The sequence below is a fragment of the Heloderma suspectum genome, chromosome 7 (assembly GCF_057233095.1).
Source record: "Heloderma suspectum isolate Gila_16-S chromosome 7, 16-S_ref, whole genome shotgun sequence".
In the NCBI taxonomy this organism is placed as follows: domain Eukaryota; kingdom Metazoa; phylum Chordata; class Lepidosauria; order Squamata; family Helodermatidae; genus Heloderma; species Heloderma suspectum.
In genome coordinates this window covers 3,247,420-3,266,312 of record NC_139464.1, presented here as the reverse complement: position 1 = coordinate 3,266,312, position 18,893 = coordinate 3,247,420, and the positions used below count along the sequence as shown (strand labels likewise).

The 18,893-nt window shown below is 51.5% G+C and overlaps 1 protein-coding gene across 10 annotated transcripts; it reads right to left on the bottom strand.

Moving 5' to 3' along the window:
• Positions 1 to 306: 306 nt before the first annotated feature.
• Positions 307 to 18,748, bottom strand: NCAPH2 (non-SMC condensin II complex subunit H2). 10 transcript variants are annotated; one of them, XM_084808860.1, is made up of 21 exons: positions 18,652 to 18,748; positions 18,182 to 18,378; positions 17,260 to 17,361; positions 16,273 to 16,328; positions 15,490 to 15,583; positions 14,275 to 14,346; positions 13,231 to 13,310; positions 12,941 to 13,095; positions 12,262 to 12,357; positions 10,830 to 10,951; positions 10,652 to 10,723; positions 10,348 to 10,414; positions 9,842 to 9,949; positions 8,573 to 8,626; positions 7,249 to 7,319; positions 6,381 to 6,477; positions 4,898 to 4,966; positions 2,956 to 3,011; positions 2,042 to 2,143; positions 1,803 to 1,952; positions 307 to 1,636 (listed from the first exon to the last, which is right to left on the bottom strand). In XM_084808860.1, exons 2-21 carry the CDS (start codon positions 18,287 to 18,289, stop codon positions 1,496 to 1,498), a joined length of 1,872 nt encoding a protein of 623 aa, XP_084664986.1. In that variant the 5' UTR covers positions 18,290 to 18,378; positions 18,652 to 18,748; the 3' UTR covers positions 307 to 1,495. The 10 variants fall into 10 exon arrangements, with proteins under 10 accessions (XP_084664986.1, XP_084664990.1, XP_084664988.1 ...); XM_084808864.1 differs by having other exon boundaries at positions 10,842 to 10,951; XM_084808862.1 differs by having other exon boundaries at positions 10,830 to 10,948.
• Between the last annotated feature and the right edge of the window lie 145 nt (positions 18,749 to 18,893).

Here is an 18,893-nt window from a genome sequence, read left to right as displayed (position 1 = left end):
TGAAAACTGCTGTTCCCAGTGACTGCATCAGCAAATGCCACATGGGCCCTATGCTTCTCCCAACAGTAACTGTTGCCTTCCCAAGCTCTGGAAAGCTGCAAAGCAGGGCTGCTGCAAGCCAAGCAGCCGCCTGGTATCTGCTAGGTTAATGGCCTTGGCAAGTATGTCATCCTCAGGTTTTACAGCTGGGGAGGCATGGCAGAGGCCACCCTAAGCCATGACTTTTTCTGCTCCCACCAATACAACTGCAAGCTGCAGCTGTTGCCAGCCCCACAGACCAGTTCGTCTTTTTTTTTTCTTGTAGTTTGTGCAGCTCCCCAGGGGTCACGAAGGACCCCCCCCCCTATATCTACCCATCCAGTAAGATCTGTGGCGGGTTTCCTGCAAGTGCCTCCAACATATGAGCTGAGATGGGTAGCTATCAGAGAGGGTTTTCTTAGTGGTAAACGTAAGAAAAGCCCTGCTCACTGCTTCCGCTGAAACACTTATTCCTAGATAATTGCCTTTTGTTTCTGAGAAGGGTGTTAGTTTGGGTGAGCCTTTAGTATAGAAGGGCAAATCTGGAGACACCTTCCTACAAGGATAGATAGCTCTGCTGTATCAGGAGTGACTGCCTGCCTGCCCTCACTGTGCAGAAAACACCATCCTGGCCAGAGGTTGACAGGATGGAACCACAGACATGATGAGCAACCTTAGAGATGGAGCACACAGCCTCCTTTGCAGGGAGATCACCAGAGACGCGTATGAACCTTTTACAGAGCATGTACATTTAATAAGTGCAGGCCAACCCTTTAACTGCTCAGCAAGAAATAAATGACACACAAAGCCAGAGCATGCAATCGTGTGCTTTGGGTCCAGGCCTTGCCAGTTTCCTCCTCCTAGAACAGGCAGACCACCTCTGATGGCTCAAGCTTCATGGAAGGAAGCTGGTGGCCACACATCAGCAGACAGGCAGAAGAGGGAGTTCCAGCACAGCAGCATTCTTCCCCTACCAAAAAACCTAGGGAGCCACCAGGTAAGAACAGCTCGGTATTATCTACACCAGCCCTCCAGCTGTGCTGGACTGTAACTCCCATCATCCCCACCCAGCAGAACCACTGGCTTTTCTGGCAGGGGTGATGGAAGCTGTAGACCAACAGAGCTGAAGGGCACCAGGCAAGGGAGAGCCGCTCTAAGGCTCGCCGTTACTGTCAACGCTCGGCAGCTTTCCAAGCAGGCTGGGGCACCTGGCTGGCACCTGACAGACGAGATGGGTTCCTTACAGTGGTCCTTGTCTTTGGGTCCAGTGTTCAAAATGGAATGCTAGTGGTAGTCCAGCCCACACAGTTTATTGCAGAAAAGCAAAGAGGAAGGGGGCCAAGGGATTAGGGCAGACCCTTTCATGAGATATGAGGAGCTGTACGGACAGGCTGAATGGCTCAGAAAAGCTGTACAGAGACCATACATATACATATATATACACAGACACAACAGTAGGGGAGAAGGAGAAGTGCTGTCATTGCTGGCTGAGCGAGGGAGCCGTATAGGTGTGGAAGCGCTCGTGGGCCCTCTCTTGGGTCAACAGGCGCAGCACCATGGTGTCCACCGCCTCCTCCAGACCAGGCTTCTGGGAGATTTCAACTGTATAGTCATTTGCCTAGAGAAACACAAACTGTTTCAAGGCTGGAAGACACAAGCCTTGAAGGGGAACCAACGTGGCAGGGGAGTCAAAAGGGACATTCCCGGACACCGCCCCCCAACCACAGCACGCGGAGCCTTGCTGTTGTGCACGTGCGTCCCATGTGTCTTGCTGTCATACTCACCAGCTGCAGGCAGGCCAGCATGCAGCGACAGACCTCGAAGGCTGGCTGCCCAGCCACCAGGCTGGCGAAGGAGCGCCACTCACCCACACGGCCCAAACTAGACCCCAAGCAATCCCCATAGCTGTGGATGTCAAAGGCGGCACGCGCTTCCTACGCCAGAAGAGGTGCAGATTAGGTACACCACTTGACCACCCATTACCCCCTTACCTCCCCCACTGGCATCACACCCAACCCATTACCTGTTGTTCTAGCTGTGGCCCCATCATCTCCTCCCAGTCCCGAACACGCCGGGAGAGCACCGTCTCTCGGGCATACTTCTGGGAATGCTCCATGAACAGCTCCTGGGAGCATATGCAAAAAAGGATCTCTTACATCTGGGCCCAGAGAAGACAGATCCCAAGTGCTGCCCCCGGCATGGAGAAAAATGTGTTCTTTGTGGCTTAAGAGTTCTGCTCCCAAGAGTCAGCCTGTTTATTCATTCGTTTTGATTTTTAACCTCACCCTAGGCAAATTACGACTTAATAACCTGGCAGAATACAACCTGGCAGCATCTTCTCTGCCTGGAGGGCCATGTTGCGAAGCAGATGAGAGCTGGTGGGGCAGCATCACTCCCCCAAAAGGGACCCCTCAGCCAGTGCCGTTTCCAGATGCCACTTCTGACATAGCTCGGTTTGTCCCCAGCACCTGGCCTTCGAGGGCATGCTGCCTCTGAATGTGGAGGATCCATTTAGGCTATCATGGCCCATAGCCAAGGACAGATCTCTCATCCCTGCACCTTTTACAGATCTTGCCCCGTCTTAGGCTGCCCCATGGACGGGAAGTTGATGGGGCTCTCTGCAGCCCCCATGTAGGTACCCCATTTCAGTGGCTTTAATTGCCTCTCCCAAAGCTCCCTGCCACACCCACAACAGTACAGGAGATAGAAATATGTCATGCTAATAGCCCCATCTTCCTTGTTTGGGAGTAAGAAGTTAGCAAAGCCGGTCATAACTAAGCCTGTGGAAGATTCTCCTCTCCTTCCTCCCCTGCACCAGCCCAGAAGGAAACAGGGGAAGCAAGAAGGTAAGGAGTGGGAGGCTGAGCAAGGCCTTGCTTCAGAAAAGGTTGAGACATCCTGTATCCCATCCCACCCTCTAAGGAACAGGACACGTACCACGTTTTTCCGCACCAGCTCCTCATAGCTGAGGGAGGAGGGGACTTCACCAGGATCTGTAAGCAAATGCAGAAGTCACCCCAAGCATCTTGAAACAGTTGTGCATGTCTGCCATGTATAGCCCACCCCCCAAACACCCTGGGAATATCCACAAGGGCTGGAGTTGAAGGGAAATATAATTGCCTGGAAGATGAGTGAATGAACGAATAAATAAATGTGTGTACAAGCACTTATCCCTCCCCTGTCTTTTAGCAAGCCCCATCACTCTCATTTCACATTGGCCTGTCCATGGCTGCAACCAGTTCAGGATTCCATACAGCACCTAGCACACTTGTCCCTCTTACTTGTGGAGGGATTTAAAGTGAGTTGGCTTGGGTGTAGCATTCCTGGCTTTATCAACCATGGTTTTTAAAGCCAGGAACAAGTGTTGGACCCACACACTCCCCATGGCATGCCAGCTTTGGGGCTTCAATCCAGATCTTTTTTAACTGTTTCCCATTACATCAAAATCAGTTGGTTTATGAGCTTGCACATGGTTTCAGACCCTGACATTAAAGTGCAGGTCCTTGTTTGGATGTAATGACAAATTTTGGTTTAAGGAGACCAGGATCAAAGTGCCAAAGCTGGAGTGGAAAGAAAGGGAGACAAGGGGGAGTTGTGCAGGCCCAGTGCTCATTCCTGGCTTCATAAAACCCTGGTCCATTAAGCAAGGAACATCACCTCTGAACTGGACCAAACTCTTGTAAAGGCAGCTCCCTTGCAAGCATTATAAGCTTAGTCAGAACTGTCCCCTCTTGAGAAAGGCCTTGAGGCTGCCGGAGGCATTTTCATGATGCATTCAGGAATGGCTTGCCATTCCTTGCTTACTGCTCATCAGTTTAATGAAAACTGCAAGAGCCTTTAGAGCAGGGCTGGGAACCTGAGGCTCTCCAGATGATGGGGACCCTACCACTCCCACCAACCTGGCCAATAGTGAGGGGCAATGGGAGTAGTAGTTCATCAACAACTGGAGGGCCACTGGTTGGACAGGATAAAGCTCTGCTTTAGAGATTATGTATTCCTAAATAGGATTTTTATTTATTTCATTTGTACCCTACCTTTCTACCAAAAAATGGCACTCAAGGTGGCTTGCAGGCACAATTAAAACTGATTAAAAACAGTAAGACAATACATTAAAATACAATAACAAACATAACGTAACTACAGAATAAAACAAAACAGCACCCAACTCAGCAGACCCACGGCCTCCTTGAGTAAAGTGGCCTTTGCCTGCCAGCCAAAGAACAGCAGAGAAGGCGCCAACCTAGCTTCCCACGGGAGAGAGTTCCACAGCCTAGGAGTGGCCACCAGAAAGGCCCTCTCTCGGGTCACCACCAAATGCACCTCTGAAGTTTTAAAGTCTCTTAATATGCTCACCCTCACGACTCATTTTGTACATGGAGAACTGTGGTCAGAAGAGGCTAGGACTTGCCCACGGCTGCTGTGGGGCGCCTGAGGCAATAGCAGGATGAACTTCTGGAGCTGCCCAATTTCATACCCTTCTTTTTTCGCACTGGCTCTTGGAATAGTTCACTAGCAGTGGGAGCTGATACATCTACACAACTTGCTTGGACTTTCGCTGTTCTCCCACATATCAGCAAGACCCAATCAGCTGCACCCCAAAACACAGCCTCCCTGCTTCCCTTCTCAGCTACCTCGGCAGGCTAAATCATCTTTTGGTTTGTTTCTTTAGAGTACAGTCATGAATTATGCAAATGAAGCCCAATTACACAAGTGTGCATCATGGATTTCCTTGGCACTGATTTTCCCCCTCGTGCTCAACGTTCACAAGCCATGGACTACAGGCCCCAACATGCAAAGTTGGCAGCTCCTCAGTGCATTCTGGCTTCCGGCCTGTCCTAGGCATGGCTCCCCTTCTCTGGCCGGCATCACCGCCTGTTACCTATCATGCCTTCTGGCACCACCCCTGGGGCTTCGAGCAGGGGAATGTCTTCCCGCTCCAGAAAGTCATCTGTGGAAGGAGAAAGACATCAATCAAGGCAGATGCAGCAAGAGGTGCCCCTCTGGGGAAACGTTTGGATACACCAGCTGCCCATGAATGGAGTCCAAGATCACCACAGCAGCACGCTAGGTTCACCCATGCCGAAGGAGCAGCAAATGGGCATCAGGAGGCTCCCACACACCCATGGCTTTCAGTGGGGCGGTGAATCTGCCCCGGGTTTCAGTCAGAACTCTAAAGGAGCTATGCCAGGGGCTCTAGAGTTCTGACACCGCCCCACTGACATCAGAGCCACCAGCTTCCGCTGGCTTTCTTGAAACACAGATCACATCCCCCCCCACACTTGATGAGACCACAGATGATCAGCACTCCCTCTGTTCAGTGGTGATCATGATCATGCCTTGATCATGATTTCTTGCCTGCTCCATTTTGCCTTTAATCATTAGAGCAACTAGAAGGGCCTGGATCCAGATTCAGAGTAGATCCACTGAAATCAGAGGGACTTCACTTAGCATGACTAAAGTACCACTGATTTCAATAGGTTTACTCTACGTATGACTAAGTCTGGATCCAATCCAATCCAATGTAAATAAATTACTCTCCAGCCAGGTTCCAATCCAGATGGGAGCACGTGGATGCCGATTTGCAGCTCTTGAGCTTCCTAACTCTTCCAGCCTGTCTCAGCAAAACCAAGGCAGAACCATTAGAACCATAATGCCGTGAGATTTGGTATTTTAAGATGCAGGAAGGTGGATCACATGGAACCAGCTTTAGCCACGCAACTTATGATGTAATTATGGTCTCAATCACCACTTTTTGGAGGGGTCAGAAAGGGGAGAAACCCCAACAAAGTCAGTCAGATTGGACAGTGTGGAATTGTGTGCTCTATTTCCCAACAGATACTGCTTGTTTCACCCATGTACTGATGTAGTTAATGGGCCCAGAAAGGGGTTTGCGGGGCTGCCACCCGCTAAATGCCCTAGCAGTTGCTCATAAGACTGGCAGTTTTAGAGATCCCACAACATTTGTAAGATGTCTAGACAGTCAACACTTTTATATGTTATGACATAAGTATTCTGACACAGGCTCTTGCACTATTAAATTTCTTGGCTTAAAACTGAAGGTGAGAAAGGGGGAATAAGTGAGGGTGGGAGAAAAGACAACATACGTGGCTGCTTTACTTAGGGTTAGGTAACCAGTCCAAATGCCACAAACCATCTGAAGGACAATCAAGCAGGGCTGTTGACTTATTTTTGAAAGAAAAGGAGTTCCGATTTAATGGGAGTTATTTCGGAGCACCTGGGAGAACAGAAGACTTTGGAACTGCCAGTCCTGGGCTGAAAAGACCGAGGGCTGTGCGGTAAGCCCAAGACCCCATCCCATCTCCCAAGAGATAGCCAAGCCAAAAGAAGCGCAGAGGAAATACCTGCCCCGCTGTCATCGGCGTTGTCCAAGGCATCATCCTCCCGCTCCTCCTCCAGAGCATCGGGCTGCTCCAACAGCTTGGGCAGCAGAGGGTCTTGCTTCAGGAAAAAAGAAAAGCCGGGCCCGTTTTTTTCCATCTCTTCTGACTCAGGGGCCATCACTTTCCGTTTACTTACAAGGCTGCTCGGTAGCAACCTTAGGAAAACAAACTTTTGGCTTACGAACATTAGAGAACAGTGTGTCATGTTTTTAAAGGTATATTTTGCCAACACATCACTAGAGTAGCTCCCTTTTCAGCCCCAAACAGAAAGAGTCTCTTATCACTTGTGGAAAATGCAGAGACTTGGGGATTATGATGAGCCGAAAGAGGGTGCCCAGAAGCCCTGCCCAGGCCTGGAGGCCCTGGTCAGAAGACTCCTCCACAGAGCACCATGCTTGCTACGTCCCAACATGTTCCCACAGAGGCACTCGTGGGCTGACTTACTTTTGCCAGGAACAGGAAAGGCTCCCAAGCCACACAGCCCCCACCCCCCTTTCCCTCCTTTTGTGTCACGTCTATGAGGTTCTGTGCCATGACTTTACATTTAAAATTGGCAGAAAGGTAGCATATAGGAACATAGGAAGCTGCCTTATAGTGAGTCAGACTTGGTCCATTGACGCCAGGGTTGTTGACACTGACCGGCAGCAACGGCTCCCCAGGGCTGCAGGCAGGATTCCTTCCTTGCCCTACCTGGAGATGCCGGGGACCGCACCTGGGACCTTCTGCATGCAAAGCAGGGGCGCTACCACGAAGCTGCAGCCCTTCCCAATGGAAGACATAAATCAGTGAGTATCTCTCGCACGCACACACGCGCGCCTACTTTCCTCACCGTTCTTCTGTGTTGCTTCCTCTGGGCAGCCAGACGCTCCTTCACATGCTTCCAGTACAGGACTTCCAGATCTGCCCAGAAATGCAAGACTGCCTGAGGAACAGGGCCAGACTGCAGCCCCTCTCTCCTGCCCCACCTCCATCCACACCCTCCTCTTCCTCCCAACTCTAGGTAGCTTTGCATGTTACAGCAAGTGCCACTTTTCAGCCTTCCTTGCCACATGTGATGCTGCCTTCTGAGGCTCCCTAGGGCCCAAAGGGTTTCCCCTTTTCACCAGGCTGCCTCCCAATCCTTTAACGCATCCAGCCCAGCCTCGGCTTAGCTCTCTTCTCAACTGACTCCCTATCACCCCCGGCCCCACCTTGACTGTTCATCTGTCACTTCATCTCTGTCGAAGGTGTGGTGGAGTGGCTAGGGCGATGGACTGGGACTCAGGAGACCCAAATTCTAGTCCTCACTCAGCCGTGAAGCACATTGGCTGACTTTGGGCCAGTCACAGACTCTCAGCCTAACTTGCAGGGTTGCTGGGAGGATGACATGGAGAGGAGGATCATGTACACTGCCTTGGGCTCCTTGGAGGAAAGGCAGGGTATAAATATAAAATAAATAAATTATGCCAGCCTTCAGGAAAGGGGCTCCATCATGTCTGTGTTCTGTGCCAAGGCCAAGCAGAGGCTTAGCAGCCATGGCCGTTCTGGGCCCCCACCTGCTTGCATGGGGATGTGTGGGCTTTATCAACATGAAAGGGCAACTTTCAGAGTAAAGATGGCTGATTTAATCTGGGAGAGGCCTACAAGAAGAGGCCTACAAGAAGAGCCCTTAGAAGACCCCAGACTCATAAGCAGCTTAGTATTCCAGACCCTTGACCCCTGGGCGAGAAGACCATGAAGTTTGGTTCTATACTAAATGATGCTGGTCATGGCCTTCTCGCCCAGGGGTCAAGAGTCTGGAATACCAAGCTGCTTATGAGTCTGGGGTCTTCTAGGGGCTCTTCTTGTAGGCCTCTCCCAGATTAAATCAGCCATCTTTACTCTTTGTTAGCCCTTTTCAGCACCAGATTAACAGGTATAGCACAGGGTACAGGGCCACCTGGGATCTGAGCAGCCCTCAGTTACATCAGGCAGGAGCGTACGGGCCTCCAGTGGCTTCATAAACCTCAACGGATGAGGGTGATAAAGCAACGCACAGGGATTGCAAAGCCGACTGCAAGATCCATGTTTGCCTGACATAGGAGTCTCGAAGATACCCAGAGTGGGGCCAAAAGGGGAAGCCAGCCACAGGGACCAAAGGGACTACTCGCCCCCTTCAAGCTGCATCAACTCACCAGCAAATGTTGGGCCTTTCCTCCGGCTTCTCTGGCTGCCGGTTCTGTCGTGCTCTGGGAAGATGAGGCAAGCATGTTTAGGTGGAGATGGCACCAACAGACACTTCTCTGGCCCAGTAGCCCTCCTTGCCCTTTCTTCCCCACCACCACCACCACCCTTGCAGTGGCACAAAGACATTCATAGGCCAGAAGAGGCATCTCCAACCTCTTAGGCCAGTGGGCACATTTGGAATTTTGAAAGTGTTGTGGGTGCTCTCACGAAATGGCTACAGGGGGGCTTGCCCATTCACAAAATGGCTGCCATGGTGGGCACAGCCACTCACAAAACACCCATTTTCCAGAAGATAAGCTGGTGAGGCTAAAAGTAATTTGCCCCCAAACAAGCACAAGACAGAGGTGGAGTCTGAGTTCCAAATATCAGCTCCAACAACCACTTCATAGAAAACAAACTGATGAGGCTCAGAGACAAGAAACTGAAGTGAGCCTGAGCAGAAGTGAGCCTGAGCCCCAAATGCCGAATCACATATTTACCCCCACAAAGCACATCAAAATACACACTTCACAGAAGATAAACTGGTGATGCTCAGAGACGCGTGCGCACACATGCAGACAGAAGACCCACCCACACCACCTACAAAGCCCCAGGCAAAACACACAGACAAACTAGGCAGAACACCCCCGACCCCGACAAACAAGTGCAATCTCTCTCTCTCTCTCACACACACACACGCAGGCAAAACACACACAGCACAGGCAACATCCCACCTTGCTCCCTACCAGCTCTGTAGCCCCCCAGGAGGCTACCTACCACTCCTCCGTTCACCTGCTCCTCTTTTCCGGGCAGCTGGGCTGGGCCAGACCCAGAGGTGAAGCACTGGGCTGCAGCCACCAGCCACTTTTATTTTCTAACACGGCCTCTGGGGCCCATGAGGGCCAAGTGGGAGAGGCGCCCACAGGCGCAGTGGTGCCCGTGGGCATCACACCGGAAACCCCAGTTCAAAGATTGAGGCTATACTAAAAAGAATTATGGCAGGGAGGGTCTTACTCGCCAGGAGCAACGGCCTCGGACCTATACTGTAGGACTCAAGCCCTATATTCACACAAGAGGACATTGTGTGTTCTTAAAAGCAGGTTACGGGCTGCCTCAAACCTCCAGCAGTATCACTGAGTTAACAAGCGCAAGACAACCCCTGTGCTGGTAAGATCAGGTGGTCCCAGGCAGACTTACAATCCCACTCCACAACAGGAACCAGAAGCTGCAGCACTCACCTGTGGCTGAAAACCATGCTGTGAACTCCTGCACTTTGCTGGACAGCCTCCTCTTCCGCTTGGTGCCAGGCAAATCCTCCAGGCCACGTGGCACTGTGAAAGGCCTGCCTACACCAGAAAGGGGGGGGGGGGGGCTCTTGACAACTGCATCTGTGATTTGATGCAAAGAGACAGAAACAAAGCCCCTCCCCCCCTCTCTTGCCAGCACCTATCACCCTTCAGTCTTTGAACCAGTTCGGGATTCTTTTTTCCATTATTCCATTCTGATATCTGTTGTGATCAGTGGGAATGAGGAAGGATTCCTCTGACACGCACCCCGATGACGAGGCACCCAGGACTGACACACGATACCTGGCCACAAGAACAGACCACCAAGAAGCTCTCATGAGGAAACCCCCATGAATGGATTTCTCCTCGCATTCCATTCGTGTCTAGCTGATGATCGGGGGCTGGGGAGGGATCTCCCAGAGCCAGTCTTCCCAGTCTGCCTCCCTCCCTCCCAGTACCTTTCTTCAGAGGCTTGTCATCTGAGGAGCTGAAGGGGTCGAGGCTGCGCCAGGGGTCCAGCATCTCCTGGAAGGGAAACAGAGGCCCAAGGCAGGTGTCGTGTCAAGGGGCCGGGCCGGGCCAGGGCTCAGCAGCGGCACCTCCTGAGCGGGCCAGAACATGGCGCGGTCACAGATGAAGTGGCAGCACGAGAGGCTGCACTGCTGCAGGCAAAGCCAACTATGGTGGGGGGGGCGGCGCTTGGAGACATTGGCAGCAGCTGTTGCACACCTTACGCGCTTCAGTCTCCCACCCGGCCCTCACCTCGGCGTGGGTGCTGGCGTCCCGAGCAGGGGGTCTCTCCCGCAGCATGTACCCTTTCCTCTGGGAGACACTCTAGAAGAAAGAGGTGCAGGGCTGTCGGGATCCCCTCTGGCAGCTAGGCAGACGCCCACGTGGGAACAAACAACCCCACAGCACTCCCCCCCCCCCCGACAAATACCATCTGACGTGCCATGTGCTCCTCCACTCCAGCTGGGGAGGCATCCAGGGCTCCCTCTGGCACAGCCAGCAGGAAGTGGTCACAGCCGTCGTCATTGTCACAGAGAGGAGCTTCTGCACCTGCTTTCAGGCAGGGCAGTGGAGGGGAAGACAAGAGAAGAGCCAGGTTACAGCCCCACCCTGCAGAATAACAACTCGGGGCGACCGCTCGTTGCTCCACTCGCCTGGCCTGCTACTGCCGGCGCATTTTCTGGCATGAAAATACTTCCCCACGCTAAGCGTATCCATTTACCCTTGCAGCAGCTCTGCGGAGCACTTCAGGCCGAGAGGTGTTAGAGCGGCTCAGACGTGCTGGCTCTCTAGACGCGTGTATTGTGGTGCTGTGCAGTTCACTGGCATTACCCTGACATCTTGGCTCAAGAATCCCTTCTTGTTCCAGAAGCGGCAGTATGGAAAAGCTGCCAGGCACGTTGATGACACAGTACTCAGGAGCGGTTTGAGGCTTTCACCGCATTATTAAATTCAGGACTAATGCTGAGAAACCTGAGGGTGGTCTGTGCCCACAGCATTTTTCTAACTACTGGTGAACAATCAGGAGCTGAAGTCAGGTCATTACAGCTGCTTATACACTATTGCACCTCCTTTCCTCCTAAATGGATCCATTTCCACCCCTGTGACCCACTGTTGTCCCCAGCACATGAACAGCCTTCACCATGTAACCTCCTCGTCCCTCGCCTTGCCGTTTCATTAACGCCCCCTTCCGCTCCTTATTCGGCAGATGCCGTTCCCACAATCTTCGTCTCTCACTAGCTTCATATTAGCCCTACTAGAACTAGGATACTGGTCCATGGGCCAGGGGGCTGGTATGCTAACCAACCAAACTGTTTTTCTTTTGTGCACGTTAAGAATAAAAATCTGTTAAAATAAGGTCTAATTTCCCCATTTTAGGAGTAGCCGTTCCCCACTTTATTAGGGTGCAACGCATTGATCTGCAGCGTGCACACCACACCTCTGGTAAAGGTCCCCTTAGACCCGCGCTTGTCGTTGCACATGCACAGACGCAAGTTCAGATGTGCATGTGGACGAGGACACACAGCAACGGGGGAGGCGCTTGACGAGTCCATCTCTCCGAACCCCACGCTCGGGCTCTCTGGATGTTCTCTGATGGCTTCAGCCAAAGGAACACAAGTTGCTGGCCTGATGCACCATGCTGGAAGCTGTGCAGTCTTCCTTTTGCCCCCAGGAATGTCGGGTCTGCCAGCTGGTGCCTGGCCTGCTCGGTGGTTATGATCTTGTAAGCTGCCCTGCGAACATGCTGAATGGTTTCCTGGGATCTGGACCAGGTAACTCTTCTAACACTCTGATTTTGTGCATTCACCCCTCTCAGCCATGAACCTGACACACTTCAGTGCAGAAAGCTAGCCAACACTCACCTCCTTCTCCAGAGAAGTTCAGGACAAGTACAGGTGTCTTGCACATGCTGACCTCCATGGGCGTGGAGCCAGCTGCTGGGGCAAGGTTCTGAACTCCTGCAGGGGAGGAAGAGGCACCTGAGAGGGCTGCCCACGAGCCTTACAACCCCCTATCAACATCCTTGGGCATGGCACCCATAAACAGCAGGCAGATTCCAGACCAGACCAAGGCAACACACAGATATGTGACCTGCCTAGCCCATGTAAGAGGGCAGAAGGAGCAAGACCACCTTCAAGAACAGGGGCCCCTATGAGTTCAGGAGCACGGCAAGCCCTCTGTCTAAGCCAGCCAGCACTCTTGTGGTTGGCAAGAATGAACATGAACCAAACAGTGCCCGCTGTCCTTGGGACACTAGTTCTAAAAAACCTTCATTTAGCCTCGGTACCAGCCCATGCATTGAGACAGCTCTGCTATCAGCTGTTGCTTTTGTACTCTGCTTGTGGGCTTCCTAGAGGCACCTGGCTGGCCACAGTGGGACACAAAATGGTGGGCTCAAAAAAATGGCGGGGCTGCTCCTGCAGGACGCTTCTTCAGCTTTACCCTAGTTCCTCCAGTAAATATGGTCCCATCCTCGGTGAGATCTCCTAAGTGACCAGAGGGTGGGCTTGGTGGGAATAAGGGCTCTGTGCCCATCCATACCCACAGAGCTGCCACGGCCCCACTCGCAGTTCCTCCCAGGTTGGCACTGTATGGGCGAGATTCCTGCCAGCTCCAGCATGAAGGTGCCGTTGTTGTGCGGGGTGTACATGTTCATGCGGAAATCCTTCCGGCTTGCCAAGATCTCCCCCTTCTGGCTGCAAGAAAACATAATGAACATTCGCTGAGAAATCAGAGCAAGCTCCGCAGCCTGTGAGTCAACCTCACAGAAACTGAGAAAGACACAAGGTGGCATATCTGGGCTTAAGGCTAGGGAAGGGAGTGGGGTTTACCTGAAGAGGGGGTTGTCCTTCTTTTCTGCCTCCTCTGGCGGAACCAGGGCCATTGGCGTCAAGGGGATGATGTCGACATTCTGGAAAGACAAGAGTGGATTCCAGCATAGCAGGGGACAAGAATGGGGGCATCAGCAGGGGGACATGGAGAAGTTATCTGCTGCCCACTGGTTTGGGGCAGGATAGGCAGTGAGTCTCTACGCCCTCACGGAGACTCATTCATGCCCACCTGGAGAGCTGCAGCCAGCCAAGATAACCCTTTAAGCTGCTGATGGGTTCTTGTTTCCCTTGCTGGAAGATGGCTGAAGTTAGCAAAGAGATCAGCAGATCTCCAGGAGTGAGGGCAAAGCATGTGCAGCATAGCTGGAGAGAGTCCAGGAAAGGGCAAATTGGATGGATCAGCTTCCTTATTAAGAAAGGCATAAACAACTGGGATTTTCTTCTTCAGAAAGAAACCAGAGCATCATAGAGGAAGAAACAATAGAGCAGTGCCTGAGAGACTGAAATCAAAAGAGCGTAAGAGCAGCACTGTTTCCAAGAGTGGCTAGTCGGATGCCTCCCAAACACTCACAAGCCAGCCAGAAAAGCAGCACTCCATAATATTCCATTATTCTATGGAACTCACAGCCATGTGCTGCTTTGAGGGCTCCTAACATGAAAAACCAAGACTGCTGTAGAAGAGTTTAAGGTTTTATCATACCGGCTGGCTTTAAGGGGGGAAGTGGGGTGGGGTAGAGTGGTTTGCACACTTCTTTTTTAAAGAGAGAATGCCATCTCCCCACACGCAAGCCACAATTCGCTAAAATGTGTTCTGGATATACACTGAACCACTTGTATGTGGCTCAACAGTTGCAAATCCAGTGGGGAAAATGTCTAACGTCTGAATGCCATCTCCTCCACTCCCAAAAAGCGTTGTGTTACATAAGCCTTGGATTGGGGGCGAGGAGAATGAGCACCTCTGAATTCCTGACCTCTCACTCACATCCCATTCAGCTTCAGAAATCACCCATAAAAGCAAAGATGGGAACAGCAGAAATCACTAACACTGTGCTGCAGGTCGTCCCTCAACTCCATGTTTGCTCTGCTGGTATCGTGGATGTCATCCAAAGAGAGGAACTACACATAGAACGAGAGAGAAACTCTGTCAGTGGCACACACACTCCCCTGGGCAAGGCAGAATCTCTCCCCCTCCTCCCCCCAGCAGGTAGGGTGGGGGCATGCCCAAAGCTACACAGTAAGCTGCAGGAAAAGCTGGGCCCACATCTGCCATTTACAACTTTCAAGTATACCCATCTCTAGGGCTCAAGGCAGGTTACAATTCTGAAATAATGACACCATACATATCTGAACTCTGTATAAAGAGAGATGCATCTGATGAAGTGGACCCTAGCCCACTTATTCCACAATAAATGTGTTTGTTTTTAAGGCACTGTAAGACTTAGTTGTTTTTGTTGCAATGGACTAATGCAGCTGCGTCCCTGGAAGTCTGATAAGGAGATCACTCACAGCATTTTACTGTACATTTATTGCAACCAAAGGACATCAGCTGTCATCTTTAAAAATAAAAATGAAAGCCAAGCTTCTAGCCCTGGTGGAGAAATATCTGAAAACCCTAAAAGCTTAGTAATCAAATGAATCCAAGTTCTTCATTCCCACCCCCATGTTCTACTTCAAAATGCCCCGACCACCAAAGTCATTAAAAATATTTTACAATCGTAATAACTGTTACAGTTCCAGCCACTGTTTTATTGTTCTAGTTACTTTTACTGTAACCTTTTGTATATTGTTTTTTAATTTACTGTACACTGCTCCAATATTTCTCAATGTGAAGCGCTTCATAAACCTATAACAAATAACACAAAATACAAGACAGAAAAATCCTGCAACTCCATATGTTGAGTTCTAATTTCCCAAAGAAATTAGATCCAGAGCCCCTCAGTAGACTTCACTGAGTGAGAAGGTCCAAATGTCTTCAAATATCTAAGGGGCTCTCATGCAGAAGAGGGAGCAGAGTTGTTCTCTGTGGCTCTAGAGGGCAGGATAAGAACCAGTGGAGGAAATGACAAGGAAGCAGACTTCAGCTAAACATTAGTAGGAACTTCCCAATGGCCAGGTGCTGGCTCAGAGCCCAGCCTGTAGGCATCCGGCCCCCGGGAAACTTCCACAGGGCAAGCGCTCCAGCCCCCGGGAACAAAGTAGCTCCCCACCCCTGGCTTACATCATAAAGCGACAAAACAAACACATGTTCTATGCACATACCCCGGACCTCACCTCTTCCTCTTCAGCTGCTGGTCCAGCGCTGACATCTTTGTCAGCCCCATCCTCTCCTACTGAGGCAGGCAGTTTCACACGCCTAATTAGTGGGGTGAAGAGAGACAAAGAAAGGGAAACAAGCAACATTTTTTAAAAACAAAAAATCTTTTTTTGTTTTTAACTGGTCCTCTGAAGGGTGCAGCTTTAGAATCCAAGTTATAGAGCAATTCCATAGTTGAGATCTACCAGCTGAGGGACCATAGGATCCCTGTGTGGATCTTGAACCGTTGTCTCAGGAGGACTGGGGATGTTCTCTGCAAGCATGCTGCCCATGGAACTCTCTGGGTGCTCTTTGTGTGTGCTCTTCCTCCCCTTTGTGAGTTCTGCTCCAACATGATGGTTGTGCGAAGCATAAGGGGATTTGAACCCATGCCTGGGGGTAATGCCTGTCCTTGAAAATTTTCAGAAAAGGTAACTATGCATCTCCATTAAGCAGATTATTATTATGTTGCTTTGCTGTTAATATTGCAGAAAAATATTTCCAACATTAAGATCACAGAATGATTCACCTAAACTCAAAAACAAATGCAGCTCGAAGGAGGAGGCTGTAACAAGTACTTTTCTAGAACTGAATCAAACAAGAGAGAGAGAGAGCTATTTTAGCAATAACTAAGGGCAGCGGGTCAGGCAGAGAAAGGTGAGGAATTTCCTGGGAGGAGTCAGAAAGAGTGCTGGCAGCCTTTGGATGTGAAAACCCATTCCCCTCCCATCTCAAAACATTTCACTCACTTCTTATTGGAGATGAAGTCGAGCGCCTGGTAGACCAATGAGTAGAGATACTCCACCTGAGAAGACAAAAACTATGGGATTAAAGGCGAGGCTGGGAAGTGATCCTCAAGGAGACAACCCACAAGAAATTTGTCCTACACAAACCCCACTGGAAGGAATAACGGTTGCACAAGAACCAGCATGTTTCAACGGGACGCTAACAGAAAACATTCCACTGGACTCTGCTGAAAGCATGTTTTCCAGCAATTCTCAGGAAAGCCAACAGCCCCTTGCAGTTGTGCAGCAGAGCACTTGGTCAGCATGCCTGTGGTCTTGGGTTCAATACTTGGGTTAATTTCTGGTTAAAGCGATCTGCAGAAACAGGGCCTGAGGCCTCTGGCTGATCCACTAAGTTAACTCCCTCCTTATATACTTTCAACCTGAACTACGACAATAAAAGGACCGGGGCACTTGGAGGCAGGGTTAGACTACAGCAACGAACATCTTTTGTCTACAGACAACCACAGTCCACGATCAATGAACAATCCTTGTGGTACAGTCTGTGCAAGTGATAAACTGAAGAACTACTTAGGTTGCATTCCCATAACAAGCGGAATGGATCAGCCAGCAATAAGTACCTCCTGGACACAAATCTTTATGCCCTGCTTTTCCCCCATTGGGACAACTGAGTTCAAAGTAAGTGTGAAGGTATCGCAGAGGTGTTCTCTGCTCTGGTTCTTGGAGAAAGGAGTTAACCCCCAACCCTCATGGTGGGCAGAGTCAGGCCAGAAGAGGTGGAGAGAGCCTTGGCAACGTTCTCACAAACAGTTCAGGAATAATCTTTCACGAAGGAGTCCATATTCTTTCTCCCTCCTTATATTTTAACTTTGGTCTCTCAATGTGAAAAGAACAAGTTAAAGAGCATTAAGACTTATTTAGCTGAACTATTCCTTTGTAGTTCAACCTCTGCTCCACTCAGGCTAAGCCTCCTTATGACTTCCTCCTCACCTTCTTGCTATAGATGCAAGCAGAACCTTGGATGAGCAGTGCTGCTTCTATGAAGTTCATGGTGGTTTTGCCGCCATCAAATGAAATGCATATCTGGTCGAGCTGCAGAATAAGAACATGAGGTCACAAGGGAACACAGTGGGAGAAATAGATTCCACATATTTTGACGAACTGGAATTGAAACAAGTAACGAGGCTTGGATTTTGATTTAGTTTTACAAAGTACTGTCAAACTTATTGGTAAACAAGCTGAGCTGGTTTGCACACACCAGCATGCCACCGTGGGTGAATTTCCCATGGGGCTCGCCATTCTGCATTTTAAACATTCAAGCTGTAGCAGGGGCTCACCACAGCTTGTCATTACGTGTGAACCCGGCAAGGGTGGGTTGTTGAGGTGGTTAACAAGCCACACAGAACCCATGGACTGTTTTAGGGTTGTGAGTGACGTGTTACCCACCCCAACCGCACTGGGTTTGCACGTAACAACAAGGTTCAGCGTGCCCCTGCCACAGCCTGAATTTTCACAATGGCAGCCAGTGCCATTATTAGAAGCCCCACGTGGAAATTCACCCACAGTGGCTTCTGGCTACGTGTGAACCAGCCCTTGCTATTGCGGGCAAGTAATGAACCTCAGTACCAAAATGCGGGGGGGGGGGGGGATACCTGTGTTCCAACTGAAGAGGAAGCTGTGAGATAAGTCACACATCTCAAAGCAGGAATGGTGCGGCTCAAACCTTGCACAAACCCTAATGACGTTGGGCCTAAACCTCCCAAATTCTTTGTGCACCAGCACTCACCTAGAAGCCCTGGCCAGCAGGCTACATTGCAGAGGAAGAGGTGTCACTGAGGTAGCATTGCCAGAATGCGACTCCAGCACCTCCTTGCCCACGTCCCCCCCAAGCATGGAGCAAAAGGACCCTTACCTCCTCCAGGTACTCCCCCAACTGAGTTGCCACATCCACCTCCCAGTTCTTGGTGAGATCCCTGATGGGCTGCAGGAAGTGCATGAAACGTGACTCCACGTCCTCCATGACAGCAAATCCCTACCAGCTCCGGCACAGCTCAACGCATTTCGGCCTGGGAGGTTCCAGGTTGTCGGGAAGGAAAACGCCCAGAGAAGCTGCGCAACAAGCAAACGAACAACAAAAGCTGAGCACGGTTCGCATAACCGCTTCGGGCCAGGCCTTCCCTCCGACGCTCGGGGACGCAGCCCAGCCCGAGCCCTGCCCCGCGCCAGACCCGGTGGCGGCGCCCGATCCCGCCCCGGCGACGCGCATCAGGGCCCGGAACGCGCCGCGCGGCCCGAAGCCGGCCGCCGGCAGAGGAGCGGGCGCGACGCCGCCCCCGACGCTCGCCTGCCTTCGCCCCACTCTACTCTACGCGAGGCCCTCACGAGAGAAACCCCGGGCGCCGGCGACGCGGGGGGAGCAGGTCCTGCGCGCACAGCGCCTTCCGCGGGCCAACGGCCGCGTCTTTCCCGCCCGGCGAGCGAGGCGCGGCGCGGCGGTGACGCCGTCGGCGGGGGCGCGCCGCGATGACGCCGCCCCGCGGCCCGCGCGCGCCGGGGCGTGGCCGGGGCGCGGCGCCGCCCCTCCGCGCCCGGCCCCGCGCGGCCTCCTCCGCGCCCCGGCAGCG